The sequence below is a fragment of the Tupaia chinensis genome, unplaced genomic scaffold, assembly GCF_000334495.1.
Source record: "Tupaia chinensis unplaced genomic scaffold, TupChi_1.0 Scaffold000511_1, whole genome shotgun sequence".
NCBI lineage: Eukaryota > Metazoa > Chordata > Mammalia > Scandentia > Tupaiidae > Tupaia > Tupaia belangeri.
Genome location: NW_006160024.1, coordinates 3,494,328 through 3,514,891, shown reverse-complemented (window position 1 = coordinate 3,514,891; position 20,564 = coordinate 3,494,328). Strand labels below are relative to the sequence as shown.

The window sequence follows — 20,564 nt, the reverse complement described above, 5'->3', positions numbered from 1 at the left end:
AGAAAGAGGGAGAGGTTCCCACCTTCCCTCCACTCTGCATGGGGCATAGTCAACCACAATTCTTTTTCTCTGTTTTTCCATTTTGTTGAGGTTTGGGGCATGCATGCACAAATCCTGGCATGGAGTTCAGGCTTTCAGGACTGGGATTCAAACCATGGTTGGTCATTTGTGATCCAGCCCCCTTTACCACTAGACTACAGGTATCCTGCATTTTTGCTTCATTTCGTTTTGTTTTTTAATACTACTGTGGGGAACAACAGTAGTGGAGGTGATGAGAGTGGAAAGAGGAATGAATAATTCCCCTGACCCAAAAGATAACCCTGTCATAATCTCTGAGTCATAGAAATGTTACCTTCTATGTCAAAAGGAACTTGGCAGATGTGACTAATTTAGGATTTTGAGATCTGAAGATTATTCTGAATTATCTAGGTCTGATCAATACAACAAGGATCCTTACCATAGGGTCAGAGAGATGTATCCATGAAAAGGGATGCTGGAGTGATGGGAGGAGGGATGATGGAGCCAAGACTGTGGAAGCATCTAACTCTAGAACAGCAGGGGTCTACTCTCACAGCACGTGATAGGGTCCCCGAGTACCTTAAGGACTCTACAGTATCAGCCATCGTGGATAGTGGGTGTGAACCTTGACCCAATAGGATGCACCAGTGCCTTGAGTGTCCATCCCTCCTGGGGGGTGATTTCTTATATTTTTCCTACCTGTATTTCCAGCAACGACATGTGCCCTATAGCAAAAATTTCCCTCCTACCACCCCTGATAAAATGCTCCATATTAATTAGAGTGCTACAAATTTTAGATGTCTTCCATATATCTTGCTTCATAAATATGCCGTGTGTGATTTTTTTTTTAATTATCAGAGAGTGAGTGCACTTGTCAGAGTGAGACAGAGAGACAGAAAGAAAGAGGGAGAGGTTCCCACCTTCCCTCCACTCTGCATGGGGCATAGTCAACCACAATTCTTTTTCTCTGTTTTTCCATTTTGTTGAGGTTTGGGGCATGCATGCACAAATCCTGGCATGGAGTTCAGGCTTTCAGGACTGGGATTCAAACCATGGTTGGTCATTTGTGATCCAGCCCCCTTTACCACTAGACTACAGGTATCCTGCATTTTTGCTTCATTTCGTTTTGTTTTTTAATACTACTGTGGGGAACAACAGTAGTGGAGGTGATGAGAGTGGAAAGAGGAATGAATAATGCCCCTGACCCAAAAGATAACCCTGTCATAATCTCTGAGTCATAGAAATGTTACCTTCTATGTCAAAAGGAACTTGGCAGATGTGACTAATTTAGGATTTTGAGATCTGAAGATTATTCTGAATTATCTAGGTCTGATCAATACAACAAGGATCCTTACCATAGGGTCAGAGAGATGTAACCATGAAAAGGGATGCTGGAGTGATGGGAGGAGGGACGATGGAGCCAAGACTGTGGAAGCATCTAACTCTAGAACAGCAGGGATCTACTCTCACAGCATGTGATTGGGTCCCCGAGTATCTTAAGGACTCTACAGTATCAGCCATCATGGATAGTGGGTGTGAACCTTGACCCAATAAGATGCACCAGTACCTTCCTTTATTAACCTTTTTACACACTGGACAGTACTTTTGGTACAGTGTGACTGAGTTAGGAAATTGCCCAAGATATAGAAATGACTAAAATTCTGATTGTATTTTTCTCAATTAGATTTGTCGAAGAGTCTATTTTTCTGGGAGTATCTTACCTCTGGAGATGAGAGAAATATTTATATTATAAATAGGCTTTAAATCATCTCTATAATATAGGGCAGTAGCCTCCATTCTTTTTGGTACCAGAGACCAGTTTTGTGGAAGACAATTATTCCATGGACCATAGTGGGTGGGGAGGGGAATGGTTTAGGGATAATTTGATCACATTAATTGATTGTGTACTCTATTACCATATTCTTATTACATCGTTCTATAATAAAGTAGCTATACAACTCTCCATAATGCAGAATCATTGGGAGTCTGAGTTTGTTTTCCTGCAACCAGGTTGTCCCATCTGGGGACTCCTGTGAGAATCTAATACTCTGCTGCTCTGACAGGAGGTGGAGCTTGAGTAGTAATGCAAACAAAGTGGAAAGGCTGTAATTAGAGTGAAGCTTTGCTTGCTCACCACTCACCTCCTGCTGTGTGACCTTGCTTTCAACAGGCTACAGAATGATTGTGTCCTCAAACCCACCATCTCCCTAGGTAGAGAATCTCTGAAGCAGGACTCAGAAATCAAGCAATTGCCCATGGGCCAGTAGGTTATCTTTAGCTAATTGCTGAGGCTATTTGGAGGTTCCACTCTCCCATCTATTTCTAGCATCTGTCCTGCCTAGTGTAATGGCATGTCAAGGAGCTCACTTCCTAAAAGATTAATATGATGAAGGAGGCCAGTGGGACCCCAGAAGGCTCCATATGTACACATATTGGTTTGTCATTCCTTATTTAACAAAATACCCCATGAGGACTTCAGCCATCCATTAACATGGCATCTGATTAGAGCAGAAGACAGATTGAGATCCCCCTGCTCTGTAAGAATAGGATGTTGAGTTACCAGTCTACCGACCTCTAGCTGACTCCATGGTGACCTCAATCCTATCTTGTGGAGAGATCTCTAGTCAGCCTTAGGCTCTGTGGGAATAGAGCCCTCTCTATCAAGACTATTCTGCCTAAAGCCGCAGGGCCCAGAAGAGGAGCTCTGATTCTGGGACTCAGACATGCAAACTGACTTTCAGGGAAACTCTGCTTACTTACCCCTGGAATGTAGGTCTCAATTCCAGTTCAGCCCTAAGAGAATCTTCCCCTTTCTTAGATCCAGAGCAGCAGGTTCTACCGACGCTCTGAGATGAGCTTCCTGGACCACCACTTCTGTCTGAGCACACTTCTCACTGCAGGTCATGAGTGTGCTCTTTAGCCAGATAGAAGGATAACTTGCTCAAGAAATTACAATACAGGATGTACAGCTGTTTCGCCTTAACTCTTATCAGAAAACAGAGACAGAGAACCCAAGGCAAACCACAGGGCAGAGGCTTAAGCAGCCTGAAAATGTCTGGATTCCATGAGGACCAAAGAGTGCTCTGTCCATGCTCCCAGTGCATGCCCCCCCACTCTCTGGAGGCTCACTGGGATTCTGTTCAGGCTGCGAAGGAAGGACTCGCACATTGGGCCCACAGGGTTGAGACATTTTGCACTTGTGTTCTCTGTGCCTCAGGATGCATTAGCAACATGTCTGTGTGGATTCCTGGACTGAGTGAAAGCCCATAGACCATCAGAGACACTCATTTCTGCCATGTTTAAGGGTGACACGTGCTGTCTGGAAGGAGTGTCCTTGCAGACTGCAGAGGGCAGATCCTCTTGCCTCAGTTTCCTGAGCCCCTGCAGCATTCCGAGGTCACTTTGTCCCCATCACCTGCAGAAGCAGCACAGAGGAAGATACCTCCGTGTCTGGTGCCTACAGAAGCCCCAGGAGATATTGGAGCTCATGGAGGGGGTTCTGGTCTCCCAGGGACTGAGGCTGCTCATTTTTCAGGGTTCTGTCTAGGTTGCTCTAACCCCTTCCAAGTTCTGGGGAAGTGACTCTGGCTTTGACCTCTCCTGTGCCATCTATGGAGAGGAAGCTGGGGATGTTGGGGTGATTTACAAACAGTAGCACCTCAGCTGGTCACTCATAGTTATTGATTCTAAAGCAGAAATATGCTTTTAGGGCTGGTAGAACTTCTCTGGTAGAACTACTACTCCTCCTGCAGGAGCACAGATAAGAAAGATAAAAAGCCCGCAGTACAGATACCCATCTGTTCAGTATGTGTTTTCTCATTTAGTGAAGCGGGTTCAGGTTGCAGAGCTATTACCTTGCATTGAAACCACATCTACACAGAGGAAATGATGGAGGGGATTAGAGCTTAGTTATGGTCTGAATAGATGTTTTAGATTGATTTAATTACTGATGGTCCCATTATCTATTTCTATGTAACAGAGCACTCCGAATACAAAAACTGTAAACAATACTTTATTTCTCATCATTCTGACGATGGCTGAGAGGTTTTTCTGAGCTCACTCATGCAGCTGCAGCCAGCTAGGCTAGGAGGTAAACCTTGGTCTCACCCATCTGCCACCCTTTGTGGTTAGAGATGTTTGTGGAACAAGTAAAAACATCCCCAAACATTAATACCAAGGAAGGATTGGCAAAGCTGCTAGTTAACCCAACTGCAGTGCTAGAAGTCACGTGGCCATGTGTGTTTCCAAATCCCTGAGTCCACTTCAAATTACTCTACATGTGTGTGCACATGCCCAGGAGCCCTGAGGAGGTGGTTATCTAGGGAAAGGGAAATGTGGCATGATGAGACCCTGTTGGATGTAATTCTTGCTTTCTCTCCCCCCACCGCCATGTACACACACTTTACCATGAATAGCGTTTATAAACTTAAAAAAAAAAAAAGAAGCTCATTCATTAGACGCAATTCTGATGATAAAACAGAATAGACTAACACTTTCATTCATGGAGACATTTGCATTTATGGAAACAAACTAAACATGAATCTCCATCCTCCTTCCTTTCCAGAAATTTAAAACAGCAAAAGGAGGAGCAACATAGCTGGTCCCATGTCCACGGAGAGTCTCTGGAGGCTGACCTGGCTCAGAGGGGCCGGGATGGTGTATCAGACAACATGGGTTGCTACACCGAGGTATCAGAGGCTGGATGGCTAAACCAGTAGAAATCCATGTTCACATTTCTGGAGTCTGGAAAGTCTAAGATGAAGTCCAGCAGGTTTGGTTTCTAGACAAGACCTCATCCTGGATTGCAGGTGGTCACCTTTACTATGTCCTTATCAGCTTTTTCTTGGTGCCTGTGAGCAAGAACAAAGAGAACTCTCTGGTGTCTCTTTCATTAACACACTGTTCCTATTGGATTGGTAGCCACACTTCTGACCTCAGTTCACCTTAATGTATGCTTCTAGACTCAGTCTCCAAATAAGTCCACACTGGGGATGGGGCTTCCACAGATGAATTTGGGGGTTACTGTTTAGTTCATTCAAGATGGGTTCTTGGGGTCAAGACAAGGCAGGAGGGAGGAGCACGGCCAGGTTTCCAGTCTCAGAGCACAGAACACACAGAGGGTTTTCCCCACAATAAGCCTACTGGAAACTCCTTCAAATGTCCCTAGTCACCATAGAGACCCCCTTCAAGCTTTATGAGCTACCTGTTGATAATGGGACAGTATCATCCTATTACTTTCCTACTCTTTCTTTTTTTTTAGTTTTTAAAGAATGATTTTTTAAAATTTTATTTATGTATTCATTTATTTTAATTTGACACAAGAGGGAGAGAAAGAGAGAGAGAGAGAGAGAATCCACCAGGTCTGGAACTTGAACTGCGGTTGGCTATGTGGGAGTGTCTAGCACCTTAACCTGCATGCCACCTGCTCATCCCACTTTCCTAGTATTTCTAAGGCCTAGTGTGTCTCTTGATTTTTGAGCGGTTGGATTACCATTTAACTGTCTTTTCCTTTATGCTGGGTCCTAGTGAGCTTTGATCATAAATCTCTTCACTGTTTCCATGAAGGTGATTCTATTACATCCATCCACAGACCAGGTTTTGTTGATAAAAAAATTTAATTCCTCATCTAGTTGAGAACAAAAGATGAACAGATATCTAGGAATTAGGAAAGATATGAATCACAAGATAGCTAAGGGCCAGATTCAGTGATCCATAAGAGATGGATTCACAAAAATGTGGTTTTTAGGAAAAATATTTTTTTAAAAAAATATTTTATTTAACTTTATTTATTTATTTATTTATATTTTTATTTTTATTGGACCAGCCAGGGAGACAGAGTGAGAGCTCATGAGAAAGTGAGAAAGTGAGAAAACAAACCGCAAGTCTAGGACTTAATCCATGGCTGGCCTTATGGGAGTTCAGTGCCCTTAACCACCATGCCACCTGCCAGCCGTAGTTTTAGGGAAAGTTTCTGGAGAAAGCTAAAGAGCATAATGCCAGAGGCCTCCTGGTCTAGCCCTTTCTGCCCAGCCTCACTCCACCTGTCCCCAAAACTCTTCCAGAGCAGCTCTGAGAACCAGTGCAACTGCACTATCCGGGAAGCATCTGGGACCATCCAGGAATCTGGAATAAAAGCTGGTGAGGTTTGTGCTCTGAGCTACGACAACCTGAAGGTTCAAATTCATCCTCCAGACCAACATTGCCTGTGAGCAGGAACAAAGAGAACTCTCTGGTGTCTCTTTCATTAGCACACCAGTCCTATTAGATCAGTAGCCACCCTTCTGGCCTCAGTTCACCTTAACTGTATTCTTATAGACTTGATCTCCAAATAAGGCCTCACTGGCAATGGGGCTTCTATAAATGAATTTGGGGGTTACTGTTTAGTCATCCTATAGACCAATTAATTTTCTTGCAATGATGATGTCTGCATTTGGCTATCCAGTATGGTAACCGTGAACCACAGGTGGTTACTGAGCACTTAGATGCAGCCAGTGCCACTGCAGTGCTGAATTGTAATGCACATGTACGTGCTCCTGTGTGGCTGGTACTTACCCTGTAAGGCAGCTCTGGTTTTAGTCATAATCAGCAGCATCACCAGGACCAGCAGGCTGCTAATTGTTAAGCAGAGTCTGTCCCTCTGCCACCACAGCAATAATGGCAGTGACATACTCAGCCTCCAAGACACTGATGGTGACAGTGAATTCACTGTCAGGCTCACTGATAGAGAGCTCAGGGTTTCCTCAGACTGTAAGTGGGGAGCCTGAGGATCAGGTGCCAGGTTGTCTGCCTTTCTGGTAAAACCAGTTTAGAGAGGTATTTTATCTTTGTCCTTCATGATCACACTGGCCTGACAGATGATGGTGCTTCTCTGGGCAGGAGAGAAGGTGAGTTACACCTCTTGTTACAAGTAAATTTATAAGATGAAGACCTCTGCATCTGAATGGGAAAAAAAAAAAAAAAGCATTTTCTGTCCCTCTCAAGTTAATTTTCCTTGGAATTTTGAGTATTTTAGTCCCTCGCTTCACCTCCCAGGCAACATCCCAGGTCTAAACAGAGTTGGAGAAATACCTGTATCTTCTATTTTCACCCCCTGTCACTTTCTCTACAAACTGACTTCCACCCAGGACAGAGGGACAAAGTATAGGTGAACTACCATTCACCTAAAAGTCCGTTCTCTTTCTGGAATTTCAGATCTTCTTTATCTTTTTCCATAGCTTCTGAATGCCATACTAAGTTTGATTTCAAACTTACTTTTAGTTATTTTTTTCTTCTATATTTATTGCAGTACTTGTGATAATCTGTTAAGAACTACCATACCCTAGATGGATGTGAAAGCTTATTCTTGTAGTTAAATTATGATGTAGCAATTCCAGCTTCGATACAGGTTTTTAAAAATTAAAGTTTAGATGAATGAAAATGACAGCATAATGCTCATTTTTTCTTTGGATCCAAATAGGCTTATAATTTTGTATTTCCCCACATTCTGTTGAATACACATGTATTTTATTATGTCTAATTCTTCCTGAGTTGGTTCTTTTCTTTTTTTCTTTTTTGTACCTGGAGGTGTGTGCGTTAAGAGACAAAGGATGTTTTTGGTGGGGGGTGGGTACCCAGAAAGTACCCTTCAGGGGGCATGGTCACATCACAATTCCTCCCATTTCTCAGTTATAATGGGATTTTGGGTGTGCACAAACATGTACCTGACCCATTTTTCAAGTATGAGGACCAAAATTGGACCCCCTGTCAGCCACATGGGGTCTGGTTGCTCATTTCTACTACCAACATGAGGGCTGAGGAGCCCTGAGTTAGCCCCCCTCTTTCAACTCACCTCTCCAGCCCATAACTAGAAAGACAGGAGGAAAAAAATCTTTTTTTCCCGTATTTTCTTGGCTCTTTTTTTTTTTTCATTTTCTTCCTTTCTACCTGGCATTTTTTAATCCTTTCTTTTGCTAGTTCTTTACTCTCCTCTCCATACATAGAGGCATTGCAGGGAGATCTCACAGCTGAGGTGTTCTGCTCATATAGTGCACCACGTGGCACGTGGTTATTGATTTTACACTTTTCTGTCTACTGCCTTTTGTTTCTTTTTCTTTTCTTTTTTCTGTTTGTACTCTTTCTTTCCTACCTTACTTTCTCATTTTGCTGCTCAGCCTCCAACCAGTGAGTGCACAAACAGGTTGATGTGCACAATAGCCAAATCTCTGAATCTTTCTAGGCTTAGACAGCACAAAAGGAGAAATTTCTCTGAACTCAAGAGACTCCCAAAAAATTCATGCAAGAATCTGTTTTAAAGCTAAGGTGTGTCCTGGCCTGTCCAGGGAAACTATGCTCTAAACTTCATCTGTTAGACTCCCACAAAATTCAGACAAGAAGCCATGTTAATTATTATTATTTTTTTTGGGGGGGGGGAGTGGTTTTTGATAAATGGCATGTGCTCTCGCCAGACAGAGAAAGACAGACAGAAAGCGAGAAACCCCCCCCGCTTCCCCCCCGCCCAGGGTCATGGCCATGCGCAATCCCTTCTCCTCCATTCTCTTCTGGGGATCTTGGGTATGCATGCACATGAGCCTGGTGTGAGTTTAAGCCACCAGGTCTGGGACTCAAACCACGGTTGCTGGTCTTTAAGAAGTCATTTTTTTCTTTTCTTTTTATTTATTTATTTGTTTATTTAATTATTATCATCATAAGCTTAAGGAGCCATTTTAAAACCGAGGTGTGTCCTGGCCTGTTCTGGGAAGCTTTGCTCTAAACTCCATTTGCTAGACTCCCAAAAAATTCAGACAAGGTAGGGCAAACTCTGTCTTCTCACTTTCTCTGGCCGTCTCTCTGTCTGTCTCAGTGCCCTCTCTCTCTTTAAATTTTTATTTTTCTGTTTTTTAATTTTTCAACCATTTCTCACCTTAGGCCTTTTCTTTTCACTTGATAATTTCAAAAGCCATTTTAAAGCTGAGGTGTGTCCTGGCCTGTCATGGGGTTTTCTTTTTTTTTTTTTTTACATATGAAAAAAAGGGTTTTTTTTCCCTCTCTTGGTGTATTTTTCTAGTTTTTTTTTTTGTCCTTTTTTCTTTCATTTTTTTTAAACCTTACTTTCCCACTCTAAACTTCACTCTCCACACACTGAATGTCTAGATAGGCCTTTGTGCCCAGTAGGGAAGTATCTCAATATGTCTAGATAGGCCTTTGTGCCCAGTAGCCAAGTATCTCAATACTTTTACAGTCATTGAAATCTTCAATGCTTATTGAACCTCTTGCTTTAAGGAAGAAATTTCTTTTCATAAATCTGAACTACTATTCTCTCTATGGATACCGCATTGCGAAGCACAGTGGAAGAGAGATATTTGTCACAGAATGACCAGAAACTGCACAGGCACAAGAAACTTGAGTAACCAAGAAAATATCTCTCCCCTAAGGGAAAAGAACAATCCCTTTTCAATCACATACAGTAAAGTAGAACTCTTGGAAATGTCTGATAGAGAATTCAGAGTATTCATGGTGGCAAAACTAAATAAGGTGCAAGAGCTGAGAGATAATGAACTCAAGAAGATGCAGGAGAAAAGAGACAATGAGTTTCAGGAGGTGTTGAAGTTCTTCTGTGACTTCAAAAATGAAATGCACACCATAAAAAAGAATCAAATGGCACTATTAGAGATAAAGGCTGCCATTCAGAAACCAAAACCTCCCTCGAAAGTATTAAAAGCATATTAATCCATCCAGAAAATCAAATCTTAGAAGCATATTAATCCATCCAGAAAATCAAATCTTGGATGTTGAAAGCATAACCTCTGATCTAGAAAATACAATAATAATAATAAAAAAAAAAAAAACAGAAAATGGCCCAACAAAATGAGAATACTATACAAGAAATATCCAGATAATCGGTATCCCAGAGGTGAGGAAACTAATAAGGGCATTGATAATCTATTTCATGAGATATTGGAAGAAAACTTTCCAAATCTAGAGAGGCATTCAAATATCCAGACCCAAGAAATACAAAGGAACCTTAATAGAATCAACCCAAGAAGATCTCCAAGGCACAAGAGAAAAAGGACAATGAATTCCAGCTGGCGAGGAAGTACTTCCATGATTTGAAAGAAGAAATACACACCATAACAAAGAATCAAGCAGAACTGTTAAAGATAAAGGATATAATATAGGAAATCAAAACCTCCATTGAAAGCATTAAAAGCAGATTAGATCATGCAGAAGGTTGAATCTCAGATGTAGGAGATAAAACATCTAACCTTGAAAACATTGCCAAGAAGACTGAGAAAATAGCCCCCCAAGTGAATAATTTATGAGAAATACTAGATACCATTAAATACCCAAACATCTGGAATATTCAGTATCCCAGTAGAAACTAATAAGGGCATTGATAATCTATTCTTTTGGAAAGAACACTTTCCAAACCTAGTGAGGCATTCAAATATCCAGACCCAAGAAATACAATGGACCCCAAATAGGGTCAACTCAAGAAGATTTTCTCCAAGGCAAATCACAGCCAGATTAACCAAAATCACAGACAAACGCAATATACTAAAACTGACAAGAAAGAAACATCAAGTTATATACAAAGGTTATCCCATCAGCTAACACAGGACCTCTCATTGGAAATTGTGCAAGCAAGGAAAGGACAGGAAAAGAAATTCAAAGTGTTAAGTTTTGTTTTGTTTTGTTTTGTCAGTTTAGAGAAACGTCAAAGAATATCCCATCAGGCTAATGTCAGACCTCTCATTAGAAACAATGCAAGCAAGGAAAAAATTGGGAAAATATATTCAAAGTGTTAAGTGAAAAACAATTTATCAAAAAAATACTATACCCTGCAAGATTATCCTTCATATGGGAAGAGACAAAAACATTCTCAGATAAACAAAACCTGAAAGAATTTACCAATACCAGATCAGCTCTCTAAGTTCTGAAGGGAGTGCTATACCAGGAAACTAAAGTTAGACACACAGAAAGAGGAGTACAAAAAGCAACCAAGAGAATGGCCAACTTAATGGTAAGGATGAATCTGGGAATATCAGTAATGATGTGGAACGTTAACTTCCAAAATTTAAAAGGAAAGATCAGACCACAGTAACTGCAATTTCAACAGAAGAGAGGTTAATTACATGAGACTGTACAGGAGAAATAGAATTTTATGAATTTAGATTAAAACATTACTGATTTTTCCCCTATGCTTTGTTTTCCAGATTTAAGGATTTTTATCTTCTTTTGAGTTGTTGATAGGCTTAGCAATTTGTTTTTCTTTTTTGGATATGGAAACATAACTTTCCTCACTTTCTGATTCCTCTGGAATTGGAAAATATTTGTGAGTGTCCTTATTGTGGTATTCTTACTTTGTGGCAGAAAAATTGCATAAGTTGAATATTATGTTGCCTTACACCAGAAATTGGAAATACTGGTTATTGTCAGGTCTTTGACTGGAATGTCATTTCTTTTCTTTTCTTCTTTTTTTTGTTTTTGTTATATTAGGGCGTGTGCGCTCACCAGATAGACAGAGACCGAGAGACAGAAAGTGAAAAATCACCCCCCGGGGGGATGGCCATGCCACAATCCCTTCTCCTCCTTTTTCCTCTCAGGATCTTGGGCATGCACACACGTGCCCGGCGTGAGTTTAAGTCACCAGGTCCAGGACTCGAACCGCGGTCGACTATGTGAGAGTCCAGCGACAGCCATTACGCTAACTGCTGTTCCCTGGAATGTCATTTCTGAAGATATGACCAGAAAGCTAAAGAACTGAGGTAGATCTCAAGAAAGCCAACAAAAGCTCGGATGATTGCCTGGCACCATAAACAGTTCTGCCTGGAAGATAAATAAATAATGTCTCTTCCTAACAGGTCCTGATAAAAGGGAGAATGGATAGAGAAAAAAAAAAATTTCAGAAGAAAATTATAGTGCACTTGTTATTAGATTTTACCTTTGTCCATATCTTTTTTTTGAGTTTTCAGTATTTACCTACCACTTGAATAGAATTCTAACCTTTTCCCTGGTTTTAAGTCTTAGGCGAATTTTTCTTAACATTGTTGGATTTTGACTTATTAAAGCTAAAATTGCTTTTCTTGAAATTAATATATATATGTATGTATATATACATATATAATGACTGTAGTAAGCTATTTAGCCTCAGCTAGGTGTTACTTTATAGTACGTTCATCCTATTCACTGAGTTTTATTCCTAAAGACAGACATGTGTTCAGATATGTTTATATCCACTACACTTGCTATTGAAAGTACTTAGATTAGTTTGGATCCTTGTGAATGAATAAAATATGAAAAAAAAAAAAGAAAGAAAAGAACTGGAGAAAGTGGGTAGCCTTATCTTATATCAGTTTTTAGTGGAAAAGACTTTAGCTTTACCCCATTCAGTATAATGTTAGGTATAGATTTTTCATAGATGGCTTTTGTCATGTTAAGAAAAGACCCTTCTATGCTGATTTTACTGAGTCTTAATCATGAAGGAATGTTGTATTTTGTCAAATGCTTTTTGTGCATTGATTGAAATGATCATATGGTTGTTATCTTCCTTTCTGTTAACATGGTGTATTAAGTTTATGGTTTTGCCTATGTTAAACCACCTTTGCATTCCTGAAGTAAAGCCTACCTGGTTGCAGTAAATTAAGAGAGAGAGAGAGAGAGGAGAAAGAGAGAAACTTTTATTTAACTTTCTTTCCATCTTCTCTCATTGCCCAGTGGACACCTGGGCAATAGACACTTCTCTCCCTTCTCCTGCAGGTCCTACCAGATCAAGGCTCTTCCAGACAACTGAGTCTTAAGGAAGGCACCTGAGATGCAGCTGAGACACTTATGGTCCAGACTCCTCAGCTACAAATTTTTCCCTGAGTTCTTTGATGTCATGCTCACTGGTGCCTGCTCTGTCAGTAACACATCTGGTCAGCTGAGAATTAAGCTGAGCTCTGACAGCTGTGGGAGCACCCTCGGGGATTAAATATTAACTAATGCCAAGTGGGGAGGTATGAGGCCAGAGTAGTGGGATGGTGTGGTAGAGCCCACATGAAGTGATAACCCCAGCACTGTCAGCCTCCATCCTGCCCATTTTCAATGTGAAACTGCTCCTGACCACTGTCACCAGTTCTGACTGGGAGCCAGAGAACTGGCAGTAAACATTACAGATTGGGAGCTGTGAAGATAGACCTAACTTGTGCAGGAAGAGGTGAAAAAGCAGATGTTTCTATCACTGTGTGGGAAACTCTAACTAGACTTGCAGTAGATGGAGTCCAAAGATGCTGGTGTGCTTGTGAAATATACACACATGCACACACACACACACACACACACACAGAGAAACAGAGAGAGAGTGAACATGAGAAAGAGGGGGATGTAATCATGCCACAATCATCCTCTCTCAGTGGGGTACAGTCATGCCACAAACATCCCTCCTCAATTCTCCTCTGTTCTCTAACTTGTTGGAATTTTAGAATATGGGACTGGTAGAAAGTAATTTCTTTACTGGTTATCTAACAAGTTTTTTTCTTTCTCTTTTAAAACAGCATACACAAAAGTCATCATCTTAGAAACATCATTTAGGTTAAAGCAATAAAAGGATCCTCCATTCCCGGGTTTAATAACAGACACTAAAAGACCAAAAGAACACTACTAAAGGTACAAAAATACATATAAAGAATAAAATTCAAAGTTATGTTTTCTTTTTTTTTTTTGGAGAGATTTTCACTGTAGGGCGCGTGCGCTCGCCAGACAGACAGAGAGAGACATAGAGACAGAAAGCGAGAAATCACCCCCCGGGGGGATGGTCACGCCACAATCCCTTCTCCTCCATTCTCCTCTCGGGATCTTGGGCACGCACGCACACGCGCCCGGCGTGAGTTTTAAGCCACCGGGTCTGGGACACGAACCGCGGTCGACTACGTGGGAGTCCAGCAACATAGCCATTACGCTAACTGCTGGTTCCCTCAAAGTTATGTTTTAATGAAATCAGAAGACAATGGGAGAAATGAACCCTGGTCATTTAAAATTCAAGAGAATAGAAAACTTTCTGGAGAGCTGTTGTTCACCTGACTTTCTGTTCTCCTGCAGTGTGTGACAAATTTTTAGTTGGGCACTGGCTCTTATTGGTGCTGACATAGGAACCCACTTGGGAAGGAGAATCCAGCTGAGCGTGAACACTTACACAGGGTCAACGCTTTTCACTGACGTTCTCTGAGGTCAGAGTCAGCAGTAGGCCTGGGGTGCTGGGATAGAAAGGCAGAAACATCCCAACTACTCAGGGTATTCCCCCAGCTCCCTAAGCTGCTCAGACAATCCTTGATTTACACGTGAATCTCCATCTCCAGTCTCCCCTGTTTGCTTAAACCTCCAGCTATGTCACATAAGCTTTAATGATTTCAGACCTAACCACCTTCTTCATTCACTACTTTCTATGAAACTTGCAGGTGCACAAGGCTAATCCTTGGAAGGCAGGCAGTGTTCCCTTTAACTCTGTGACTATTCACAGGAAATACATCTGTGCTTCATATTATCAGGTTTATCATCAATCTACAACACCCACTACTATCCCAGTTCCACCAAATGTAAGCCAAAAAGTAGAATTTTCCCAAAGCTCACATCCATTGTATTCCTTTATTGTTCTCATTCCTGGCTTCAAAAATTATCATGTGGCATTCTTCCAGTGGAACATGGGGTAAAGATGGGCACCAGATCGCCTTATTTATGTTTTATATATTTTAATTTTTTTATCAGCAGAGGATATACTCTCACCCAAAAGGACAGAGAGAGAAAGTGGGGGATGGAGAATGCATCACCTCCAATGGGAACCTATCAGACAGCCATCCATTATCTTCTTTTCAACATCCAAGAATTTTGAGCGACACATGCACACTCATCAAAATTTTTTTTTTTTGCAGCTGCAAAGTCCAGAATTCAGACTGTGGTTGGCCATGTGGAAATACTGCTTCCTAACCATCAGGTCATTGAGCTGACCCTTTGGTCTTACTTTTAATACACAATTTTAGGAATATCAAATACTTCTCTTTTGTGGCAGCCATGGGGAATTGTACAAATCAAAGAATTTTAGCATTAGCATCTTGAATCTGCTGTGAATTTACAAAAGTCTATTTGAATTTTCAGCAACCAAGATTATTCTTAAGTGTCCTCAGATAGCTCCTCTTAAAAAGGGTGTGTGTAGAATGCTGTCTCTCTGATATTAACAGTGGGCAGACAGTAAACATGAAAAGTAGGGAGTTGTGAAAGTGGAAAAATACCATTTCTGACTATTAGTCAATATCCTATCAGGATAAAAAAAAACTGATAAAGTTCAAGATATACTCAACATGTTCATTTCTCTCATTTACAAGGATTAATCTGAATTAGCAAATATAAGGAGGGAGGAAAGATTAGGATGAGCTTTCATTCAGTTCCATTAAGAATCATCACATGATCATGTCCTCTCACCCTGATAAGACCACTCTGTCCTTCTGCCTTAGATTCTAGACTAATGCTGCTGCAGCTGACAGGGCCACAGATGGCTGGAGCCTGAGCTGTGGGCAGGGCACCTGTGTAACAGACAGCAGCCACCTAGTGCCCTGAGCTCTCCAGCACCTTCCTCTTACATAGGAGGGGCTGCTGTGCTGCTCCCCAGAGAGCACATGAGGGCAGCTGGGCCACTCCAGGCGGGGAGGTTTGTGTTCAGGGCTGTATCACTGTGCGAGGAATGTGTGTACCTTGTACACAGAAATAAATTCCAACATCCTCAGGCTCCACCCTGCTGATTTTGAGTGTGAAATCTGTCCCTGACCCACTGCCACTGAACCTGTCTGGGACTCCAGAGTCCCTGTTAGAAACGTCGTATATCAGGCCTTGTGGACCCTGGCCTGGCTTCTGCTGCAACCAGTGCAGATAGGTGTTTCCATTACTGTGTAGGAGGCTCTGACTAGACTTGCAGGAGATAGAGACCGTCTCTCCAGGGATGATGGGCAGAGAGGGTGGAGTCTGGGTCATCACAACATCCCCACTGGATCCTGAAATAATGAGAGAGAAATGCAAGGTTATATACAAGCATTTTAAAAATTTCAGGCTGTATAATCTTCTTGACATTTTGATTGTTACAACAAAATACTAATTTCTGAAAAGGATCCAAGATCTGCAAGCCCCACTAAGGCCTCTATAAATCTCCTATACCAAACCTAATTTCTGTGTGACTATCCTCACCATGCTACAGGTCCTTTTTCCTTCTGGAACCTTTCTCACTGTCACAGACCTAAACCTTTGATGTCCCTTCCTGGAGGACAAGTCGGGCACATCTCACACATGACAGAGCTCACGTGAGAAGGGATGCAGTGGGGGATGCACAACTCGCTCTTCCACCCATTCTCCTCCTCCAGCCATCTGTGCCCTCACCTGGGACCCAGAGCATTAGCAGCCCCAGGAGCTGGGCAGGGAACCTCATGTTGAGAGCTGAACTGGGGAGTCCTGAGCAGTCCAGAGATCAGAGCTGACTTTTATCTTAGACTTGCAAAAAAAGGTGCTCCCTAGGGGACAGTATGCAAATTCCCTGGTGGGTGCAGCAGTGTGGAAAGAGAGGAGAGTGGGGCCCTCTTTCTATATATATGGATTTAAAAATAAAACTCTTGACCTCCTTCGTACTAGCCAAATTAGGAATAAATGCTATATCATAGCCCACATGTGAGAAATAAAAAAATAAAAGATACTCTAGAACATAAGCATACAAGATCATCTTTAGGTCCTGAAGGTGGCAAGATTTATTGAGTGTAAGACACACATAATCACACACACACACACAAGGAGAAAAAATATGAATTAGACTAAACTATTATCAAGAAGTTCAAAACCATATGTGTGTGTGAAAGAAAAATAAATACATGAAAATTTACACAGTATAAATTCTTATGAGGGAAGTGTAAGTTTTAATCATGGTATCACTTCAGATTTATCAAGTAGTTATAAAAAACAGTTTGACAGTTCTAAGAGAAGATTGACAGCAACTGGAAATTTTCTTACATGGTTGTTTGAGTATGAATGTGTGAGCGTTGTTGCAAATTAGGAGCAGTGTTTACTTTAGCAAAATTTACGCCAGCCTTAAGACAAGGCATGTCTACTCCTAGAAATATACCCAAGAGAAATGACATCTAAACGTATATTCCTAAAATTTCAACAATCTCAATATGCAAAGAAGTCATTAATTGAAAAAAAGTAGGTGCTATATTCATAGAAAATATAATTTTTTCCACAGTAAAAAAAGAACACATGATTTCCATAGTAACAAAATAAATTTAGTTCAAAAAACATATTGAGCAAATGAAACAAGACACTAAAAAGTAGAAACTGTATGGGGTGGGGGTTGGGCGGGAGTTGGTATGGTTGTTATAGCACTGGATTTTCATATAGCTGACTATGGTTCCTGTCCTGAACCTGGCAACTTGCTTTCTCACCCTCTCTCTCTCACTCTCCTGGCGAGTGCATGTGCCCTAAGGCAAAAAAAGAAAAGTAGATACTGTATGATTCCATTTATATAAAGTGTAAGAATGAAGAAATTGATAAATGTGATAGAAAATAGGAAAGGTAGGGGGCAGCAGATGGCAGAATGGTTACTTTGCTTGACTTCCACATAGTCAATGGAGTTCAAGTTCCAGGTCCAGTAGTTTTTAAAAAAAAAACCCTCATGCCATGCACATGTGCATGAATGCCCAAAACCTCAGTAGGAGAATCAGGAAAAGGGAGAGGGTAATTTCTTGCTCTTTGTTTCTCTGTCTCTCTTTGTCACTCTGGTGAGTTGCATGTACTCTATAGCAAAAAAATCTGCCTTAAAAAAAAAAAAAAACAACAAAACAAACAGAACTAGAATGGCTTAAAACACTGATGGGTGGAGCATGGCCCTGATAAAGAAAAGCCTGGGTATGCGCATCTTGATCTGGGAAGTGGGTGGAGGGAGACATGTACTGTTTATATTCATGGAGCTGCACTCTGTATTTTCTTAGTGACATTAGTTATACATGGCCATGTTTAGTTATATGCACTTAGGCATGAATGAATTTATTAATGAATAAGAATTGATGAAGTTCAATCTTAAGTCTGTTTCTACCTTCCTCTGTACAAGCACTGGTACCTTGGGAAAGTCAAACTCTGAGACTCTCTGAATTCTCTTTAATTGAGGATGTCTGGGATTAATTGCATTAGATCATTAAGCCCTTAGTTCAGTATTGAACACATAGTAAGTCTCAAAGACTTTAGTAAGTGGTACTTGGCAGTGTAGATGATGTGTCCATAGTTGCGGACATTGTTATTATTTTCTCTGATAATACTTTACATAGATCTATGTCTCTGCTATCACCTACTTCAGAGAAAGATTCAAGGACCATACTGTGATTAATTATCTTTGGGCAATTTCGTGTGTCAGTAAAGGTAGATTTCAGGGGACTGAAATCTTTTCAGGGCTCTTGAACCTTGGAAAACATTCTCAGAAATAGATTGTGCAGTCTGAATAGAGCACAGGGTGACAGCAGCTGCTTTAACCAAGGAGGGAGGAAGGTGTATACTTAGAGCTGTCACATGGGGAGATGGAATAGAACAAGTACAGTCCTACTGGCCACTGTGATCACATGGACACTGGCTGTTAGCTAGAGCCATGAGGGGTAGAATAATATTAAGGGTTCAGGAGCAGTCCTATTCTTGGAAATTTAAATGGTCAGAAAGGCCATGTAAGCCCTGTTAGCAGAAATTCAATTACTGACTCTTTGTCAGGATCTTACTGGAAAATCTAGAAACACAACTAAAATGTACATACTGTGTCATCTTACTGAGAAAGAGTCTCATGATCAGTAATAAATTTCAGATTGTTATCAACCTGGCATTATTTTCAACCTTGGCCAAGTTTGAAATGTCCAGTCAGTTTTTCTATAACAATTTTGTCTCCAATCCTTTGTTACTTTTTTTTTTTTTAGTTTTTTTTTGTTATGAATGTGTATGTTCACTATAGGGAAACAGAGAGAGAGAGGGACAGTGAGACAGAAAGTGAGAAATCATTCTCCAAGGAGAATAGCCACACTGTAATCCTTTCTCTTCCATTCTCCACCTGGAATTTGGGGCACTTATGCACACATATTCAGTGTGATTTTCAAACTACCAGGTCTGAGACTCGAGCTGCAGTTGACCATGTGGGATCCAGCCACCTTAATCACCACACAATTTTATTTTTTTTTTACATTTATCATTATTATTCTTTTTAAAAAAACATTTGATTGCTATACATTATTTGGCTTGTAAAGAGAATTTACCCAACATGAAAAACATGAAATACATCTCAGATTACTCCAGGTGAGAATACTAAGCACATTATCATCAATAGGTAATAAACCAGTTATGTGTTCCACAAATCTCTTGCCTCTCTATTTTTTCTCCCTGATTTTCTTCCCTGTACTCTTCCCATCTTACACTATCCTTCCACATGGTCTCCACCATCCTTAACTATTTTTATAGCTTTTATGTCCTCCAGTCTTTCAACATGTACCGGAGAGTACAAACAGTCAGTATATAGTAAGTAGAGACATAGAATATCTCTCTTTCATAGCCTGGTTTGCTTCACTCAGCAATAAATCCTTCATATCTGACCACTTAAAATCAAATGCCAGGATTTTTTTCTTTTTTATGGCTAAGTAGTACTCCACAGAGTATATGTGCCATACTTTCTCAATCCATTGATTTGTTCGTGGACATTTGGGTTGGTTCCATGTCTTAGTGATCGTGCATATTACTGCAATAAATATTGATGTGGAAGCACTTTTCTGACTGAACATTCTCCTGTCCTTTGGGTAGATACCCAAGACGTGGATTGCTGGATCATATGGTAGTTCTATTTGTAGATCTTTGAGGAACCTCCATATTGTTCTGCACAGTGGCTGAACCAGTTCACATTCTCACCAATGGTATAGGAGAGGTCCCCTTTCAGCACATCCCTGCCAACACTTATCACTCATATGCTTATGGCTGTTCATATGTCTTCCTTAGATTTTTGTTCAGCTCATTTTCCCATCTTTTAATTGGGTTAATCATTTTTTTTTTCCAGGTAAGCCACTTGAGTTCCTTGTGTACTCTGGTTATTAGTCCTTTGTCTGAGGCATGTTTTACAAAAAATATTTTCCCAATCTGAGGGATGTCAATTCACACTTGTTACTGTGTCCTTTACTGTGCAGAAACTTCTTAGTCTGATATAGTCCCACTCCACTATTTTAGCAATTATTTCTGTGCCCAAAGCACAGACTCCCAAAGAGTCTTATTTAAGAAGTCTTTGCCTACTCCAATAACTCCCAGAGTTTCCCCAGTGTTTTCCACCAGTAGTCTTAATTTGGGGTCTTAGGTTCAGATCTTTGATTCATTTTGAGTTGACTTTTGTTAATGGTTAAAGATGGGAGCTCATTTTCATCTTTCTGCAGGTGAATACCCTATTTTTCCAGCACCATTTGCTGAAGAGGTTTTCTTTTTCCCAATGGATTTACTGGTATCCTTAGTCAAAAATTAGTATACTATAAACTTTGGGGTTTATTTCTGGATTCTCT

The 20,564-nt window shown here is 40.8% G+C and overlaps 1 gene segment (V, D, J or C); it reads right to left on the bottom strand.

Annotated features, from left to right (window-relative positions):
* Positions 1-15,681: 15,681 nt before the first annotated feature.
* LOC102495080 (immunoglobulin kappa variable 2-30-like) lies at positions 15,682-16,464 on the bottom strand. The segment is given in 2 exon segments: positions 15,682-16,013; positions 16,393-16,464. Coding segments are annotated over 2 exon segments (381 nt in total).
* Positions 16,465-20,564: the final 4,100 nt, after the last annotated feature.